This window comes from Sphaeramia orbicularis, chromosome 1 (assembly GCF_902148855.1).
Source record: "Sphaeramia orbicularis chromosome 1, fSphaOr1.1, whole genome shotgun sequence".
Classification (NCBI taxonomy): Eukaryota; Metazoa; Chordata; class Actinopteri; order Kurtiformes; family Apogonidae; genus Sphaeramia; species Sphaeramia orbicularis.
The window spans coordinates 34,144,090-34,160,091 of NC_043957.1; the positions used below are offsets into that span (position 1 = coordinate 34,144,090).

At 40.0% G+C, this 16,002-nt stretch overlaps 1 protein-coding gene across 1 annotated transcript in view; it reads right to left on the bottom strand.

The window, feature by feature from the left end:
• Positions 1 to 14,845, bottom strand: part of LOC115427402 (zeta-sarcoglycan) — a 737,662-nt gene extending 722,817 nt beyond the window's left edge. Inside the window, exon 1 of the mRNA XM_030145943.1 lies at positions 14,094 to 14,845. Within this exon, the coding sequence (XP_030001803.1) occupies positions 14,094 to 14,132 (39 nt within the window). The 5' untranslated portion in view covers positions 14,133 to 14,845. The remainder of the gene's footprint in view (positions 1 to 14,093) is intronic.
• Between the last annotated feature and the right edge of the window lie 1,157 nt (positions 14,846 to 16,002).

Sequence of the window (16,002 nt, forward strand, 5' to 3'; positions counted from 1 at the left end):
TAATATCGAAGCATTAAGAGTAAAATCTATGCAAAAGATCTGCCCTGAATGCTTCATTCTCTGACTGGAGGTCTTGCTCACTGTGAAAATATAGCAACGTCTTTTTTTTTTTTTTCCGATTAATTTGGCAACGTTATATTGTGGTTTAGGCTGGTAAAACAGCTGAAATGATATGTCAAAATCTTGCCTACTGCAGATGCATCCGCAGGCCATTTTCATCCTTACTTCCTCGCATATGTGTCAACTGTTTCATTATTGCTGTAGTTATTTTGCTCTCGCTGGGAAAAGAAGCGAATTTATGCCACTTAAATAGATAAATATATGCACACTCTGGACCTGGGTAACTAGCATACTGTGTGACAACAGTCAAAGTAAGTACAGGACTCTGATGCACATAGGAAACAGAAAAAAAATAGTCACGCATCCGTATGACAACGGGACTGGATGCCTTATAGAGGCTACGATTGACAGCAGCAAAACTACAACTACGTGACTTGAGTTGAGTTCCTGAATGTTCGCAGAGACATAATCATAACATTAATTTTGGAAACACACATCTGCTTGTTGTCCCACATAAACGTACACATGTCAAAGTGACTGTAGTGCAAACAGGGGGCGTGTAACTGCAACTGTGTGTCAGAATAAGAAGTGACAAAGTATTTCCTCACATTAGGGTTGGCTAACATGGGAAATAAAAGTCATGTACAGAGTAACACACACCCTGAGGCTTACAGAGGTAAGGTTGAGTGGCAGGTAGTAAGGTGAGGCGTCAGTCAATGTTAACTCTTTTGCTTGTTTGGGAGCTTTTTACTCTTCAGGGATAAGTGTATGTGTGTGTGTGTGTGTGTGCTTCTGTATGTGTGTATGTGATTACTGTCATCGGAAGTGATCTGGGGCTCAGATACACAGTAAGCAGGCCTCAGGCGAACAGATGTTTGCGTTAGTTTCTGTATCTGTATGTGAAGAGGGTATATGTTAATGTATCAACACACAGTTTCCCCACCAGCTATTATTACGAGAAAGTGATGGTCTTCAGGGCTCGACGGGTGTGTGTAATTATTACCACTATACGGTGATGTGGACCCCGGAGCCTCCCTTGGGCCAAGTTCAACACCATCATGTTTTCGCTCCACTTACAAAACACTTCTGCAGTCCACACAGCTTTCACTTCCCCAGGTACACATCTTCTATATTCCACTAAATCCCCACATAGTCCTTTTCTGTCTGTAATTTTTTCCCTGTTGGTTAGAAAAGGCTTCTATACAAGTAATTATGACTCTGAGGATGCTGCTCGTGTCCCTGAATCATCTCGAGACCGTGAGTATATTCTACTTGAATATAGTTGGTGTTCAACGCATAATTTCATGCAGAGAGGTTGGCTTTAAGTGTAATTTACTTGCAGGGAACACAGCTTAACTGGCAGCATTCACTAATTCTAGAAAACATTGACTTAGATATGCAAGGATTTCTAAAGAATACTAACATTTCCCCCATTAGTCCCACAGACCTTTAACCTTCAGTTACTATTCACCTTCAAACTCTCTGTTTAGATATATTTATTAAATTTCAAATACACACAGGTATTCAAATATTAAAAAAAAAAAAAAAAAAATCAAACAAAACCCACTTAACCCTCCCAAACCCCTTGCTGTCACCAATCTACAGGGGTTGGACAAAATAATGGAAACACCTTCACCTCAAGATGATAATGCCCCAATCCATACAGCTAGAATTGTTAAAGAATGGCATGAGGAACATTCTAATGAAGTTGAGCATCTCGTATGGCCGGCACAGTCCCCACACCTCAACATTATTGAGCATTTATGGTCAGTTTTAGAGATTCAAGTAAGACGTCGATTTCCACCGCCATCGTCTCTAAAAGAGTTGGAGGGTATTCTAACTGAAGAATGGCTTAAAATTCCTTTGGAAACAATTCACAAGTTGTATGAATCAATACCTCGGAGAATTGAGGCTGTAATTGCCGCAAAAGGCAGACCTACACCATATTCAATTATATTTTGTTGATTTTTTAAGGTGTTTCCATTAATTTGTCCAACCCCTGTATATGCATATACAGTATGGCACTGTAAATATAAATAAAGTCACATATCAAGGTGTTACAAATACATCTTGACTTGTTAAGGGCTTTGTACATGGGTCATAGGATTTTCAAAGAAGATTAAAAAAGATTTCCACACTTTATGAAACTTCTGTTCAGATCCACGTAATGTATGTCGGATTTTTTCGAGTTTAAGGTTGGAGATCACCTCTCTGACCCAGTGTCCAACAGAGGGTGGGGCAGGTTCCTTCCATCTTGTAAAAATAAGACGACGTGCCAAAAGAGTAGTGAAGGCGACCACCTTGAGTCCTCCTGCGGGTAACTGCGGCCTTCAAGGAACGATACCAAACAGTGCAGTTAAAGGGTCAAGGGGGATCGTAACTCCTAGTATATTAGTAAGCGCTTCAAAAATACTCCTCCAATAGTGTCCAAGACTGGAACAGGACCAGAACATGTGTAACAGTGTTGCTTCATTTGTTTTGCATCTATCACAGGTAGAATCAATTTGGGGAAACATTTTAGTCAGTTTGGACTTTGACACCTTTAAACTCTAAAATGTACAGTACCTGATTCTATTAAAAATATCATAAAACCGCAAACTCTAGATCAGGGGTGTCGAACTCATTTGGGTTCAGGGGCCACATACAGGCCAACATGTTCTCAAGAGGGTCGGATCAGTAAAATAACAACAGCGAAAAATATTTGATTACATCATGAAAATAAGTGCAATTTTAACAATATTATGCCTCGATCTACAAATACACAAAACTTTTAGTAACAGGCAGAATGTGGAAAATTGCACTTTTTCTCTTAAGGTATTCCATGATGTTCATATTTGTTCAGGTTATTCATATTTCTTTTAAAAGAATAGTTTGTGAGTGTAAAAATTTTCATGGAATTGAATGTTTTTACACTAACACAAAGAAGAAAAATTTGGAGTTGTCATAATTTATAGGTTATTATGATAATATTTTACTGGTACGACCCACTTAAGATTGAATTATTCTGTATGTGGAACTAAAATGATTTTAACATCTTTGATTATTAACATCTTCAGTGTAATTTTTGTATTTTTGCAAATTCCTACCACAGACCAGATTGGACCCTTTGGCGGGCCAGTTTTGGCCCCCTGGCCATATGTTTGACACCCCTGCTCTAGATCTTTAAGAGAGTTTGGCTGGAAGAATGTAGTGAGATTTTTTATAACTCCTACAATAACAGCACTCCCAACAGGCACACAGAGCCGAGGCTTTTGTTGGCGAACATGTGGAAACACTATGGCCAATCACTTCAATGTTTTTTGGGCCTGTCCGAAAATCCAGTCATATTGGAGGGAGGTGGCAACCGAGATAAATAAAATAATAGGGATGGATTTAGATTATTCTTTTGTTACTTTATATCTTGGTAAAATACCAGAAACAGACCTTCAGACGGATAAATACTTATTGAAGATACTTATGGTAAGTAGTAGGAAAGCTATAACCTGAAAATGGTTGCAACCCGGCCCTCCAACTTTGGACCTCTGGCGTGGGATTATTAAAGAAATTTACTGTATGGAGAGACTTACTTTTGCTTTAAGACTTGAGTTGGAGAAATGTATTGAACGCTGGGAAAAATGGATTGTGTACGCACCTTGATTAATACAACCATAATTGTACAATGATGCATGTGTGCATGATGTAAAAGAATATTTTAAGTTTAATCGTAACACCCATGATGATCTCATGTTCATTGTTTGTTCTATTGAAAACTAATAAATAATTTTTTTTTTTTAAATATCGTAAAATAATGTTTAAGAAACAGACCTGTTTTTAAAACATCATATCCACCTCCACCTGCTGCTTTGTGCACCACCTGCCAGTGCCCATAGGATTTTCACAGCATCCATCTGGCTCCATAATCTCTGCCCTCTTCAACCCTATAGTTAGCCGAGAATGTACATTCTCTGTAACAATAATGTTCTTCTAAATCCAGGGGGAACAATGAGAAAAACTCCTACTCATACGATACAGCGCGGTATATGCTCTATCATTAAAAGCCATCTTGCATGTTTGTCAGTGATATGCAAAATGAAGGTTACCATAGAACTCGAAATAAGCACAAATATGAACATGGTCATCCATGTAGGCATTCAAGATCAATAGATAGGTTGGCTAGTCAACACTACTAGCCAATATTTACAAAAAATAAATAAATAAATAAAGCTGCAAGCAGCATTGGGCGGGACCTCGCACCTTGCGTTCCACAAAAATTCCACAAAAAATGGGTTTCTTTACTTTACTCGCAGCTTGTAACATGCACTTGTTTATGAACTTCTTTGAATGGCTTTCCAGCACTAGTAATCATCTCACTCACCATTCTCTTTGCTTGCTTTCTTGAATAAATCTTGTTGCCTCAATAGACATTTTTTAAGATTGGCGAACCGGTTCTTTCTCTCATCTCCCTGGTATTTTGTGTTTGGTGGTGGTCAGAGGGGCTGTAGGCGCGAATTGGCAGCCACGCTTCTGTCAATCTGCCCCAAGGCAGCTGTGGATACATATGTAGTTTACCACCACCAGAGGGAGAATGTGAGAGCGAATGAATAATGGGTCAATAATGTAAAGCGCTCTGAGTGTCCCAAAAAGCGCTATAGAAATCTAATCCATTATTTACACTCCTCAGCATGTCTACTTGAGTAATGACGTCTGACGTTGTATTCCTTATACTCCACAACTTTCTCTGTGCATATGAGACACGTAGGGGTGCCCCTGTGCTTAACAAAAAAATATTCCATCTCCCACTTTTCCTGAAATTGTCTGTGCTCATTGCTAACCTTTCTCTTTATGGCACGTTTTGAGAGAGACATGACTGGAACTGGGTGATGGCAAATATTTCCTGTGTACTTGGTGTCACTCTGGAATATGTTTCAGTTAGGGATGTAAACAATTAATCGACTAACGATTAATTGTCGATAAAAATTTGCTCGATTAAATTATTAATTGTCAGTTAATTGCCCTTTTCCGCCCGTCCACACCTGTCCGAAGGCTGCCAGTTTGTTTGCGTTGCGACGCTGCAGCTGGGATAGGCGGTCATTGAACCGGATCATGGCGTTGATGAGTTAGAATGTCTGTATGGACATGATGGAGACAAACACAGACCGGCCCATCTGTTTGTGAGAGCGGAGCACCCCCGAATAAATATACGCACAAATGCGCACAATCAGATCAGAGCGTTTTCCTGGAGGTTGGTCTAGTTCACGATCAGTGAGACAGAAGTTAAAACATCCTTCAGGCTCCTGATTCGGGCCATAGGTATGTAATGCGTTTGCGAAGCTTCAGGAGGAAGGGATAAATGAGCGAAAAGTTTCACTTTCACTTCTGCGGGGGCACGGACTACACCGCCCCATACCCCAATAATGTTAGAAATAGGACGGAAAGAGATGCACGCACATGTGTAGTTATCATCCAACACACACAAATCCCCCAGCCGTACTGCGCGCAAGCGAGTACCCGCCCTCCCCCCAGACGAAACACACGCGTGTGCACCCCCCCATTACACACCGCCACATCAACAGATGAATTCCACAGGAAACACTGACTATATTTAATGGTTCGATAAATCAATCATTAAGGAATATGACATGTTTTTTTCATGAAGAACATAAACAACATTTTGCTTTTATTCTTATAGACCATGTTGAAAAAGAAATTCAGGTTCTCAGAAAAATCGCCTCTTACCAATTAATTGTTAATCGATCGATAAGTGCAACCAACTCACGATTAATGAATTAATCGATAATTTGCATCCCTAGTTTCAGCTAAGTGGCTAATGTTCATGCTTCCCCAGGTACTTCGTGGCTGGCTAGCTTGACATCCGGAAGCTGTCACAAGACTATCTATGGTAACCTATAAGTGATACAAAGAAATAAAAGCGTGGCAAGACTCAGTAAAAACGTGTGTTTGAGAACTGCATGTGGGCCGCACTAACACTAAACTTTGATGTCAAGTAGGGGGGCACAAAATATCATCCCGCCGCAAGTTTGAGACCCCTGCTCTAGAGGTATTAATGACTGAAATAATTAAACACAATCACAGTTAGTTTTGCGACTACTACTACTTTCGCTGCTCCTTTTAGGGGTTGCCATGGCAAACCACCTGCTTCCATCTGACCCTGTCTCCTGCATCTTTTTCTTTCACACCAGCTCCCTGCACGTCCTCCTTCACCACATCTATTTCAACGAGTACCCTGTTCACCAACAGCACCAGTGGTGATTAACAGGCCATGGAAGTCATGTTTGTGATTTGCATGGTTGGCTTGGCAGAAGTTTCACACCAGATGCCCTTCCTGATGCAACCCTCTCCATTTAGCATGAGAAACTAGAACTAGGACTAGGATTAAAACTGGAATCAATAGCTGGGATTCACAGTACACCCCCAATGAGCATGTTCCTTCTCATATTTAACCCATAAAGACCCAGTACTACTTTCATGGCAGTTCCCAAAGGAATTGTCCTCTAGATTTGACCTTACCTAAATGATTTAACACCATTTATTCTAAAACTATCTTCTGTATTTAATGTTTTTTTCTGTGAAATCATGTATTTTCTTGTATTTAATTTACTGATGATGTAGATATTAATGGAAGTTTCCAATTAAAGTTGCAGGTTATTATGTTAAAAACAAAGAAAACTGACAAAATTTGAAAAGATATCAATAACTGAACCAAAGTGAAATCAAGTTTCTCCATCCACTGTCACTGATCCAACTCCATGGGTTTTACTGGTGAGTCAATGTTGTAGAAGATGATGGTTTTTCCACGGTAACTACGAAGCTTCTTAAAGTTCAAATGGGTCATGTCTGATGACCATAAAAGACAACAAACTGCATTTTACACCAGTTATTTCCATGTATTCATAGAATTAGTAGATCAACAGGTATTAAACATTTTAGATCAGTAGATCGGTTTTGGCACCAGTTGCTGTTTGGGCCTTTATGGTTAATGTAGTAATAAGCTGCAGAGAAGATCCAAGAAATAACAGTATGGAACTATAAGCCTTGGAAGACAAACAACTACAAGCATTTCTTTGTGAGATTGCACTTATGTTTTATATTATATGTTATATGCTGACTGACAAATGGAAGACAGTGAATGCAGCATCATGAGGGCTAGCTGTCTAGAAATGTTACAGCATTCATCTGTTCTTTCTATGTGTTTTATTACCCCACCCTCCGAGGGGGAGGCAAGGGGTATTGCTTTTGGTTCAATTTGTTTCTTTGTTTGTTAACACTCTAGCAGCAATACTTAAATTCATACCAAATTGGGTTTATAGATTGCTAGTGACCCATATAGATGTGATTACATTTTGGGAAAAGTAGGTCAAAGTTCGCATTTTTTTGGAATTTAAAAAAAAAAATCTTTTATTTTCCCCATTTGTTTATAATGGGTAAAATTTCAAATGTCTACAAAAAAATTCTGTTTTCTTTCAATTTATTTCAAACGTGACACATATATAGAGGCAACTGATATGCTGACATCACCACACACATAGACATGATGACATCAGCTGGATCGATGCCAAAATAAGCTACAATACGTGCAAGGGGTGGTTTTTGTTGTGCCTGGAACCACTTGCAAATACATATGTTGATTTCATGGTCTGCTTATGCATTTGAGTTGCTCACGAGACTAAATATGTTTCAACGGTTGGGAGGAAAAGTCTTTATCTTGCACAAAGAATTTATAAAATATGCCTTCCATAAGTGGCGTGGAAAAAAAAAACTCTATTTCCATACATATAGAAAGGCATGCACACAGCTACAAGAAATGTGAAGGTAAAGGCTTCTGCACTGAGAATTACTCCAGTGTACATTACAAATACACACATTAATATGTGTGTACACACACAGTCTAAATACTGCAAGTTAACCTTTTCGAAGGCCAACTGTTCTCCACCAGCTATTAGACCTTTAAACACTGTTACTCGAGAAACATGCACACACGCAAACTGAAGAACAGAAGAACAAACACAGGGAGGATTTGTTCAAAAATAGGAATCCGTGTCTTTCTTTTTCACAGCAAGTTGAAGCACACAAAAACACACACACATACACGCTACAGTGGCACAGTTCAAGGTACAGTTAATTTATTGTGAATGGAGTGATGTGAGTAAAAGACAAGACAATTGCACTTGGCATCATGTAACTTGTACAGTGTTTATGTCTGTGTGTATGTGTGTGAGAAAGAGAATAAAGTCTCACAACATAGTCAAATGTATAGTTTCCAACCTTTTTTGGCTCATAACCCCATTTTAACTTCACAAATTTCTGGCGACCCCAGACATTTAAAACGGAGACCATTTTTTGTTAAAATTAATTTGTTTTTGATCATGTAATAGTTTGCGATACTATGTTGCAAATAAGGTTTAATTTTAGAGAACATTTAGTCTGTATAATGTATATTATTATGGATGGAGGCAGGAAAGCCAGGTGTATATTGGTCAGGATATGTACAGTCAGTCCAGTTTTTATTTACAAGACTGACAATTAATACTGAACAAACAAGAACTCAAACTATGAATTATGAAAGAGCTGCAGCATCTGAAACTGACCACAATGAACATTTGAAAGATAAACAGTACCACAGTGCTTATTGTGCTTATCTCTCTCAACTCACAATATATTTTTATTAGTAAGTTTTTCTTGTTTTTTTTTTTTTTTTTTTTTATCAATTACTAGAAATTCCCCCATTTGAATTCCAGCTGACTCCATGTGGGGTCCTGACCCCAATTACAGCCAGCATGTCCATGTAGGCCCCAGAAGGGTTACATTTGGGCTGCATATAAGGGTCCCAAGTGGGTTTGTCAGCAGTTTCCATGGTGACTCCACATGTGTTTGCCCATATCAGAATCAGAATCTCTATATTGTCATTGTACCAAGTACAACGAAACTGAGGAAGAGCTCTCAGGTTCAGTGCAAGAATTTACAGACAGACAATAAATATCAGTAAAACAACAATAATTATCAGTAAAAGATAGTAAAAGAAAGAAAAGTAACTAAGATATTTGTAAAACATAGAATTTAAGCAGTGCAAATGACATGAAAGATAAATATCATGGGATAAATAGTGTGAAAAATAAATAATATGAGATATTCAGATCTCTAATTCTGATTCTGATCTGGGCTAACACATGTGGGGCCACCATGGAAACTGCGGACAAACCCACTTGGGACCCTTATACGCAGCCCAAATGGAACCCTTCTAGGGCCCACATGGACATGCTGGCTGGTTGAAAAACACTGGTATAGTATCAGACGTCACTATCTAATTGCACAGTACTGCATATTGCAACAATGAGCTGCAACATTGTTCTTCTACTCCATCTGCAGTTGGGCTGGAATATTCATCTTGGCTCAATCAAATGCATAGTTTAATTTATAAACTTGGCAATCGCCCCTCTGTCACAGACCTTCAGGCTGATATAAATGACATCACATCGGTACATTTAAATATATGATATAGGGCATGTTTGCCTTTTTGCAGTCAGAGTTGACATTTACATTGGATATTTAATTGATGCTATTTTTCTGAGTGTGGCATTCTTCACTGCACTGTTGCATTCATGTTTTATGAATAAATAAATGTATTGTCCAACTAATTTACTAGTCTTAAAATTTCCCTTCAGCTCTTTTGTATATTAGGTGAACCAACCTAAATGCACATGTGTAAAACTTTGTTGTGATCAATTTGATACTATACTTTTAATCTCTTGTAAATCTACCTGCTGCGGTATTCATGCAGATGTTAAGAAAGGCTCCGCTACAACAAAAAAGTCAATTTGTTTCAGAGTGTAGCATCTGTTTTTCAAATTGTGAAGATGTCACACCGGAAGATTCAACAAACATCATCACAGCAGGATGTATACACATATATCAGTGCAGCACATTAAATCATAAGTTCACTTCTGCTTTATGTTTGTGCTTTTAACAAAGTCAAACTGAACTGTTGTAGTCTGCTTATATACAGATGAGGAATTGTGCTTGTCTGAAGGTTAGAGAGGTAGGCCTGAGGATGGCTGGTTTAAATGAATGAGTAATGTTCTCCCATCCCTTTGCAGCCACTGTTGAAGTGCCCTTGGAAAAGGCACTGAACCCCCAATTGCTCCTATTGAGCTGCTCAGTGGCCAGAAATGCAAAACTGTGGCTGCACTGGGTGTTGACCAAATGGGTTTGTGTGAGAGAGTGCAACCAAGGTGGGAAAGCAGCCACCATGCAAATACTGGCTCATTCTGGCTGTTGCTTGTACCATGAGTTAGTTTACTTTGCCAGCCACTTTGGCAGGTAACTAACCATCATTTGGAGGTTCTGCCTTTTTCAGAAAATCTACTTGGCCTGTGAAGTACATTTTGATAAATATATCAAGAGTAGAAGCCATGTTGACAGCTAGCCAACCAGGTCATACTCTAATTTAAGATCTGAAAGTTCCCAATAGGTTTACAGATTCTATTAACATTGACTTGTGAAGTAGTGTTCTGCCATAACATGGTGAAACCATTTATGAATTTCTTATTTTGACATGACCTAGTTACATCAGACTTAATTATAATTTTGCTTCAGCCTTACTAAATTTAAACTGTTTGTTTGCATCTTTTTCTGTGCAAGTTTGGCCTCCCCGATCCAGAGGGTCAGATTCAATCTGAGTGCCTTTATTATACTGCATATAATTTATGGTGCAGCTATTACTAAAGATCAATAGCACTTAAACTGCTCCATTGATATTGAAACCTGCACTGATTTACAAGCAGATAGGTCTTTGGTCATATCCACTCACAGACACACACACGCACACACACACAGAGCTTATGTTTCTGTCCCTGTGTTGTCCCCATTGATGTCACTGCACACTGAAACACAACTACCTGACAAAATACAATCCCACACTCAGAACTATGGTGAGGTGTACTGAACGAGACCTCAAAGTACAGTACATTTGTAAATATCCCTACCTGCACAAGTGCACACATACACAAGCTCTTCACAACAAATAGAATACACTGAAGCATACAGTGTGTGTGTGTGTGTGTGTGTGTGTGTGTGTGTGTGTGTGTGTGTGTGTGTGTGTGCGTGCGTGCATGTGTTTGTGTGCCAACTACCGATGCACTAGGTCTCAGGGACTGTCGGCACTGCCAAGGATATGACAACAGCTCTGCAGAAAACAACCAGCAGAAGGATGGATGGACAGGGTGGATAGACAGACAGAAATCTTTTAAACACAATAAACAGAGACACTTTTTTAACACTGCCAGAGATAACAGGAGTTTGGTGTGGGAATATGAACTAACACTCAAAACAGCCAGGTGACAAATAGTATTTTAATGTCAATGTCTAATTTTTCTTCGATATGACCATTTTTATGTTTCAAATCATATGGTTTTTGCATTAAAGGACTGCATAGTTTGTATTACAATTATTTCAATTACAAGACCAATATTCATTATATACCACAAACAAGTTGAATATAAATATACATTACAGGGTGGGGAAGCAAAATTTACAATATTTCGAGGCAGGGATTGAAAGACAGTGTATGACCAATGAATTTATTGAAAGTCATGAGAATTTATTTGCCACAAGAAAATTTACATCATAGAAAATGGTTTTATTCTATGTGTCCTCCTTCTTTCTCAATAACTGCCTTCACACGCTTCCTGAAACTTGTGCAAGTGTTCCTCAAATATTCGGGTGACAACTTCTCCCATTCTTCTTTAATAGTATCTTCCAGACTTTCTCGTAATAGTTTTGCTCATAGTCATTCTCTTCTTTACATTATAAACAGTCTTTATGGACACTCCCAAATATTTTGGAAATCTCCTTTGGTGTGACGAGCGCATTCAGCAAATCACACACTCTTTGACGTTTGCTTTCCTGATTACTCATATGGGCAAAAGTTTGTGAAAAGGTATGGATAATAGTGTTAGGTATGATTCTGACATCAATATATGTTTGGTTTCAAAACAATTGACGTAGTGCCTGCTGAGAAAAAAACAACTAAATGTTCATTGTAAATTTTGCTTCCCCACCCTGTATATATAATTTTTTAATAGCAGAGAACCCTTACATATGCTCAAAAGAAAAACATCAATACTCACATAGTTACTTGGGTCAAGTTCATTGGTTGATAGTTATGGTCAGTTTATAAATTAAAATGTCAATTTTCATCTTTGGAATCTGTGATCACTCATCCAAATCAAAGTAATTTTGCAGCAGAGGGTCAGTGCTGAGTCCCCTCCTTAGAAATTTGATCGCATAAAATACTATTTGAAATGTCAAACCCATGGGGAATATCATCGATTTGCTGATTTAGACAATCACTGGTTATGAGTAACAGTAGTCGCACATAGAATATTGACATTTCCTGTCTCCATTATATTCCCAGATAAAAACCCAGGATGACAGACTTACAGTAATATGAGCCATTCAGCGTCTTACTTTACACAGAGATAGTGGCCTTAAAGGAGCTTTTGTCATGATGGTGAGCAAGACAACTTCAAATAGTTCAGTAAATCGTCTTGGATGAAAGAGGTTGTATTTTTTTTTTATTTTATTTTTTTTATTTCGAACATGCAAAGAAAATAAAGCAAAACAAAGCAAATTAAGACATAAACGAATAACATTTAAATGGACAGAATCTATCTTCAAGCACATACAAGTCTGAATTTTGCATGGTCAAAAAGGAGTAGGAAGAAGTATAAACTTATTTAACCCTACCCCTCAGTCCTTTTACACCTTTTTTTGTTAACTTTGTACAGCAATTAACCTATACTATTGCCCTAATTTTAGCATTGTACCACAACAATCCATAATACAGTAAGTGAATTATCCACAACATTATGTTCGTGTCAGTATGGTCATATAAACAGACTCAACAAATCAAACATTTTCTTCAATAATTACAGCAGATTTAACAGTACAATATTATTGTACTGTATTACTTCAGACTGTGCTTTATATAGTTTTGTGCTTAACATATTCTGTTATATGTCTTGCACTGTGGCCAGATTTTGGATCTATTCAAAACACAAATAAAAACCCGTATAAAATCAAGATGCATAAATAGCTGAGACACCAAATGATGGGCATATACAGTATTTCCCTGTTTGAATATAGGTTTATTATAGGCCTACTTCATGTATGAAACACACAGATACCTTCAGTATACATCAGTATGTCTCAGCAATGTGGGAGTTTGAGTGAAGAGCATCAAAATCCTACTTTTCCCCCAATAATATGAAGATGCCATATGGACACACACACACACACACACATACATAAAACTATCCCAATAAACAGCATGATAAGAGCTGACCCATTACGCATAAGACACACATTAGAAATAGGCAGCCAACGCACACAAATACATATTTATTCTACTTTTAGTGGATGAGAAAGAAAGAAAGAAGCATGGTATAGTGTCATGTCTTCCTCCACTTTCTATACACCCCCCCCCCCCCCCACCAGAACAGACCCAGAAGCCACCTCGTCCCACCGGTGCCCAGATCTCTGCCACAACAACTCTTCCTGCAAGCAAAGCATATTGAAATTCACCCCACGCCACGAATACTGGCATAGACACCCCCTCCCCTCCTCCTCCCACCTCTACCACCACCACCTCCTTTCTTTATTCCCCAGCCAACATAGAAAGAGTGTGTGTTTTTATGCGTGTGTCAGTGAATGAGAGACAAATCAACAGAGATGTGCTCTTAAGATAGTATTGCAACAACCAACCAATAACTGGGGGACTCCTTCAGCCGGTAGAGCTCCCCAGTTTCTGCACCTTAACACGGATAACATCCAAAGGCAGACCCCTCAGCATCCACTGGGTCAGCAAGCATTCAACTCAGCACCTCCATCCACCAGCAGTCAGACCAACCCAACACACCCAGTCAGCCCCACAGGCCACCCAGTCATCTATCCACACATCCAGTAGGGATTGCAATCATACTAACCCCCCCCATCTCCACCCCCCCTACCCATGGGATCAAGTGCGCACCGCGTCTTACCTTGAGCGCTTCGATATCCAAAGACGTCGACCGGTCCATGACTATGTTGAAGTACTGCAAATCAGTCAGGAAAATGGAAGTCCCACAAGCAAAGAAGATGAATAAACACAGACCAAAAAGTTGGGATGCTCTCTAGAGTCCCAAACTCTGCTGCAACATCCCCTGAATTATTATTATTATTATTATTAGGATGAGGTTATTAATATTCCACCGCGGCGACGGAGTCTCCTACTTTCATTCCTTCCGGTGGGTCGTTTTTTTTTTTTTTTTTTTGTGAATTCAGGGTTCCATACCGTGGAAGTCCCCACTCAGGTTAGTCTGTGCAGGGGATGAAATAGAAGAAAAAAATAAATAAAAGAAAAGAAAGAAAGAAAATAAACACAAGCCTTAATTAGAGGCGCGCAATGCTTCAAAACTGCGGCTTTTTACGCACGAAACAAACCGACAATCCTGGCGGTTTTGTTTTTGTTTTTTTCTTAGAAATTTTATTCTAAGTGAAAAAACATTTCTCCTTATGTTGGAATGAAGCCGGGATTCAGACTCTCCTGTCAGTGGGTCAGCAGATAAATGCAGTTATATCCCGTTGCATCCAAGTAAATGTGAGAGTGATAGTGCGTCTTCCTAGTCCAGTGGTCGGCAACTGGAGAGAAGGAGTCCGAATCAGACAGATGATGTTCTGCCTTGCCTGGGCGACTTCCATGCGGCAAACCGCCAGAGATATGTGCTCTCCCCGAAAGAAAAGGGAAAGAGAGAGAGAGAGGGAGAGAGAGAGGAGGAGGAGGAGGAGGAGAGCTGCGAGAGTTAAGGCGATGGAGGAGAAGGAAGGAAGGTTTATGCTGTATATTATTCCACTGACTGATGCACCGGTGTTTGTGTGTGCGTGTTTGCGCGCGCATGTGCATGTGTGGAGAGAGCGAGAGAGAGAGAGAGAGAGAGAGAGAGAACAGGGGAGGGGAGGGAGAGAAGGAAGGGGGGAGTCGTTCTAATCAAGTAGATGAATCGAAAATGCAGCTTTGCCACTGAAGACAAGGAAGAGATTTAAATGCAGAGATTGTTGGAAAGCTGTTGCAGAAAGTCTCCCATCGCTTCTCTCACTCTGCTGATGTTTTTATATGTGCGCAAAGATTGATTGAAATATCATCAAGTGCAACGGCCACCACACCAATGTATCGATTTCTAGAGGTGGAATATAAATATAAGGGCTGACAGGAAAGAAAAAACGTGGATTATATATATATGATGTGTTGGGAAAACTTTCCTTCTTTTTCTCTGTCTCCCTTTTCCTGCTGTTCATCCTTCTGCTGCAAATTGTCTTTATCCTTCTCCTGCATAATAAGGTGTCGCCGCCTGCCGACCACCAGGGCTTTTTATTATCTGTAAAACAGCTAGTCAGAGAGGAGGGGAGGGGGGGGGGGAGGAGGGGAGGAGAGGAAGGGAGGGGAGGAGAGGAGAAGAGAGGGAGAGGAGAGGAAGAGGGGAGGAGAGGGAGAGGAGAGGGGAGGGGGGGGAGGAGAGGAAGAGGAGAAGAGACAACAAGGAGAGGAGGAGAGGAAGGGAGAGGAGAAGAGAGGAGAGGAGGAGAGGAAGAGGGGAGGAGAGGAAGGGAGGGGAGGAGAGAAGAAGAGAGGAGAGGAAGAGGGGAGAGGAGAGGAGAGGGGAGGGGAGGAGAGGGGAGGGGGGGAGGAAGAGGAGAAGAGACAAGGAGAGGAAGGGAGGGGAGAGGGGAGGAGAGGAGAAGAGAGGAGGGGGGGAGGAGAGGAGAGGAAGAGGAGAAGAGACAAGGAGAGGAGGAGAGGAAGAGGAGAGGAGAGGAAGAGGAGAGGGGAGAGGAGGGGAGGAGGAGAGAGGAGGAGAGGAGAGAAGGCGAGGAGACAAGGAGAGGAGATGAGGAGAGAAGAGGAGAAGAGAC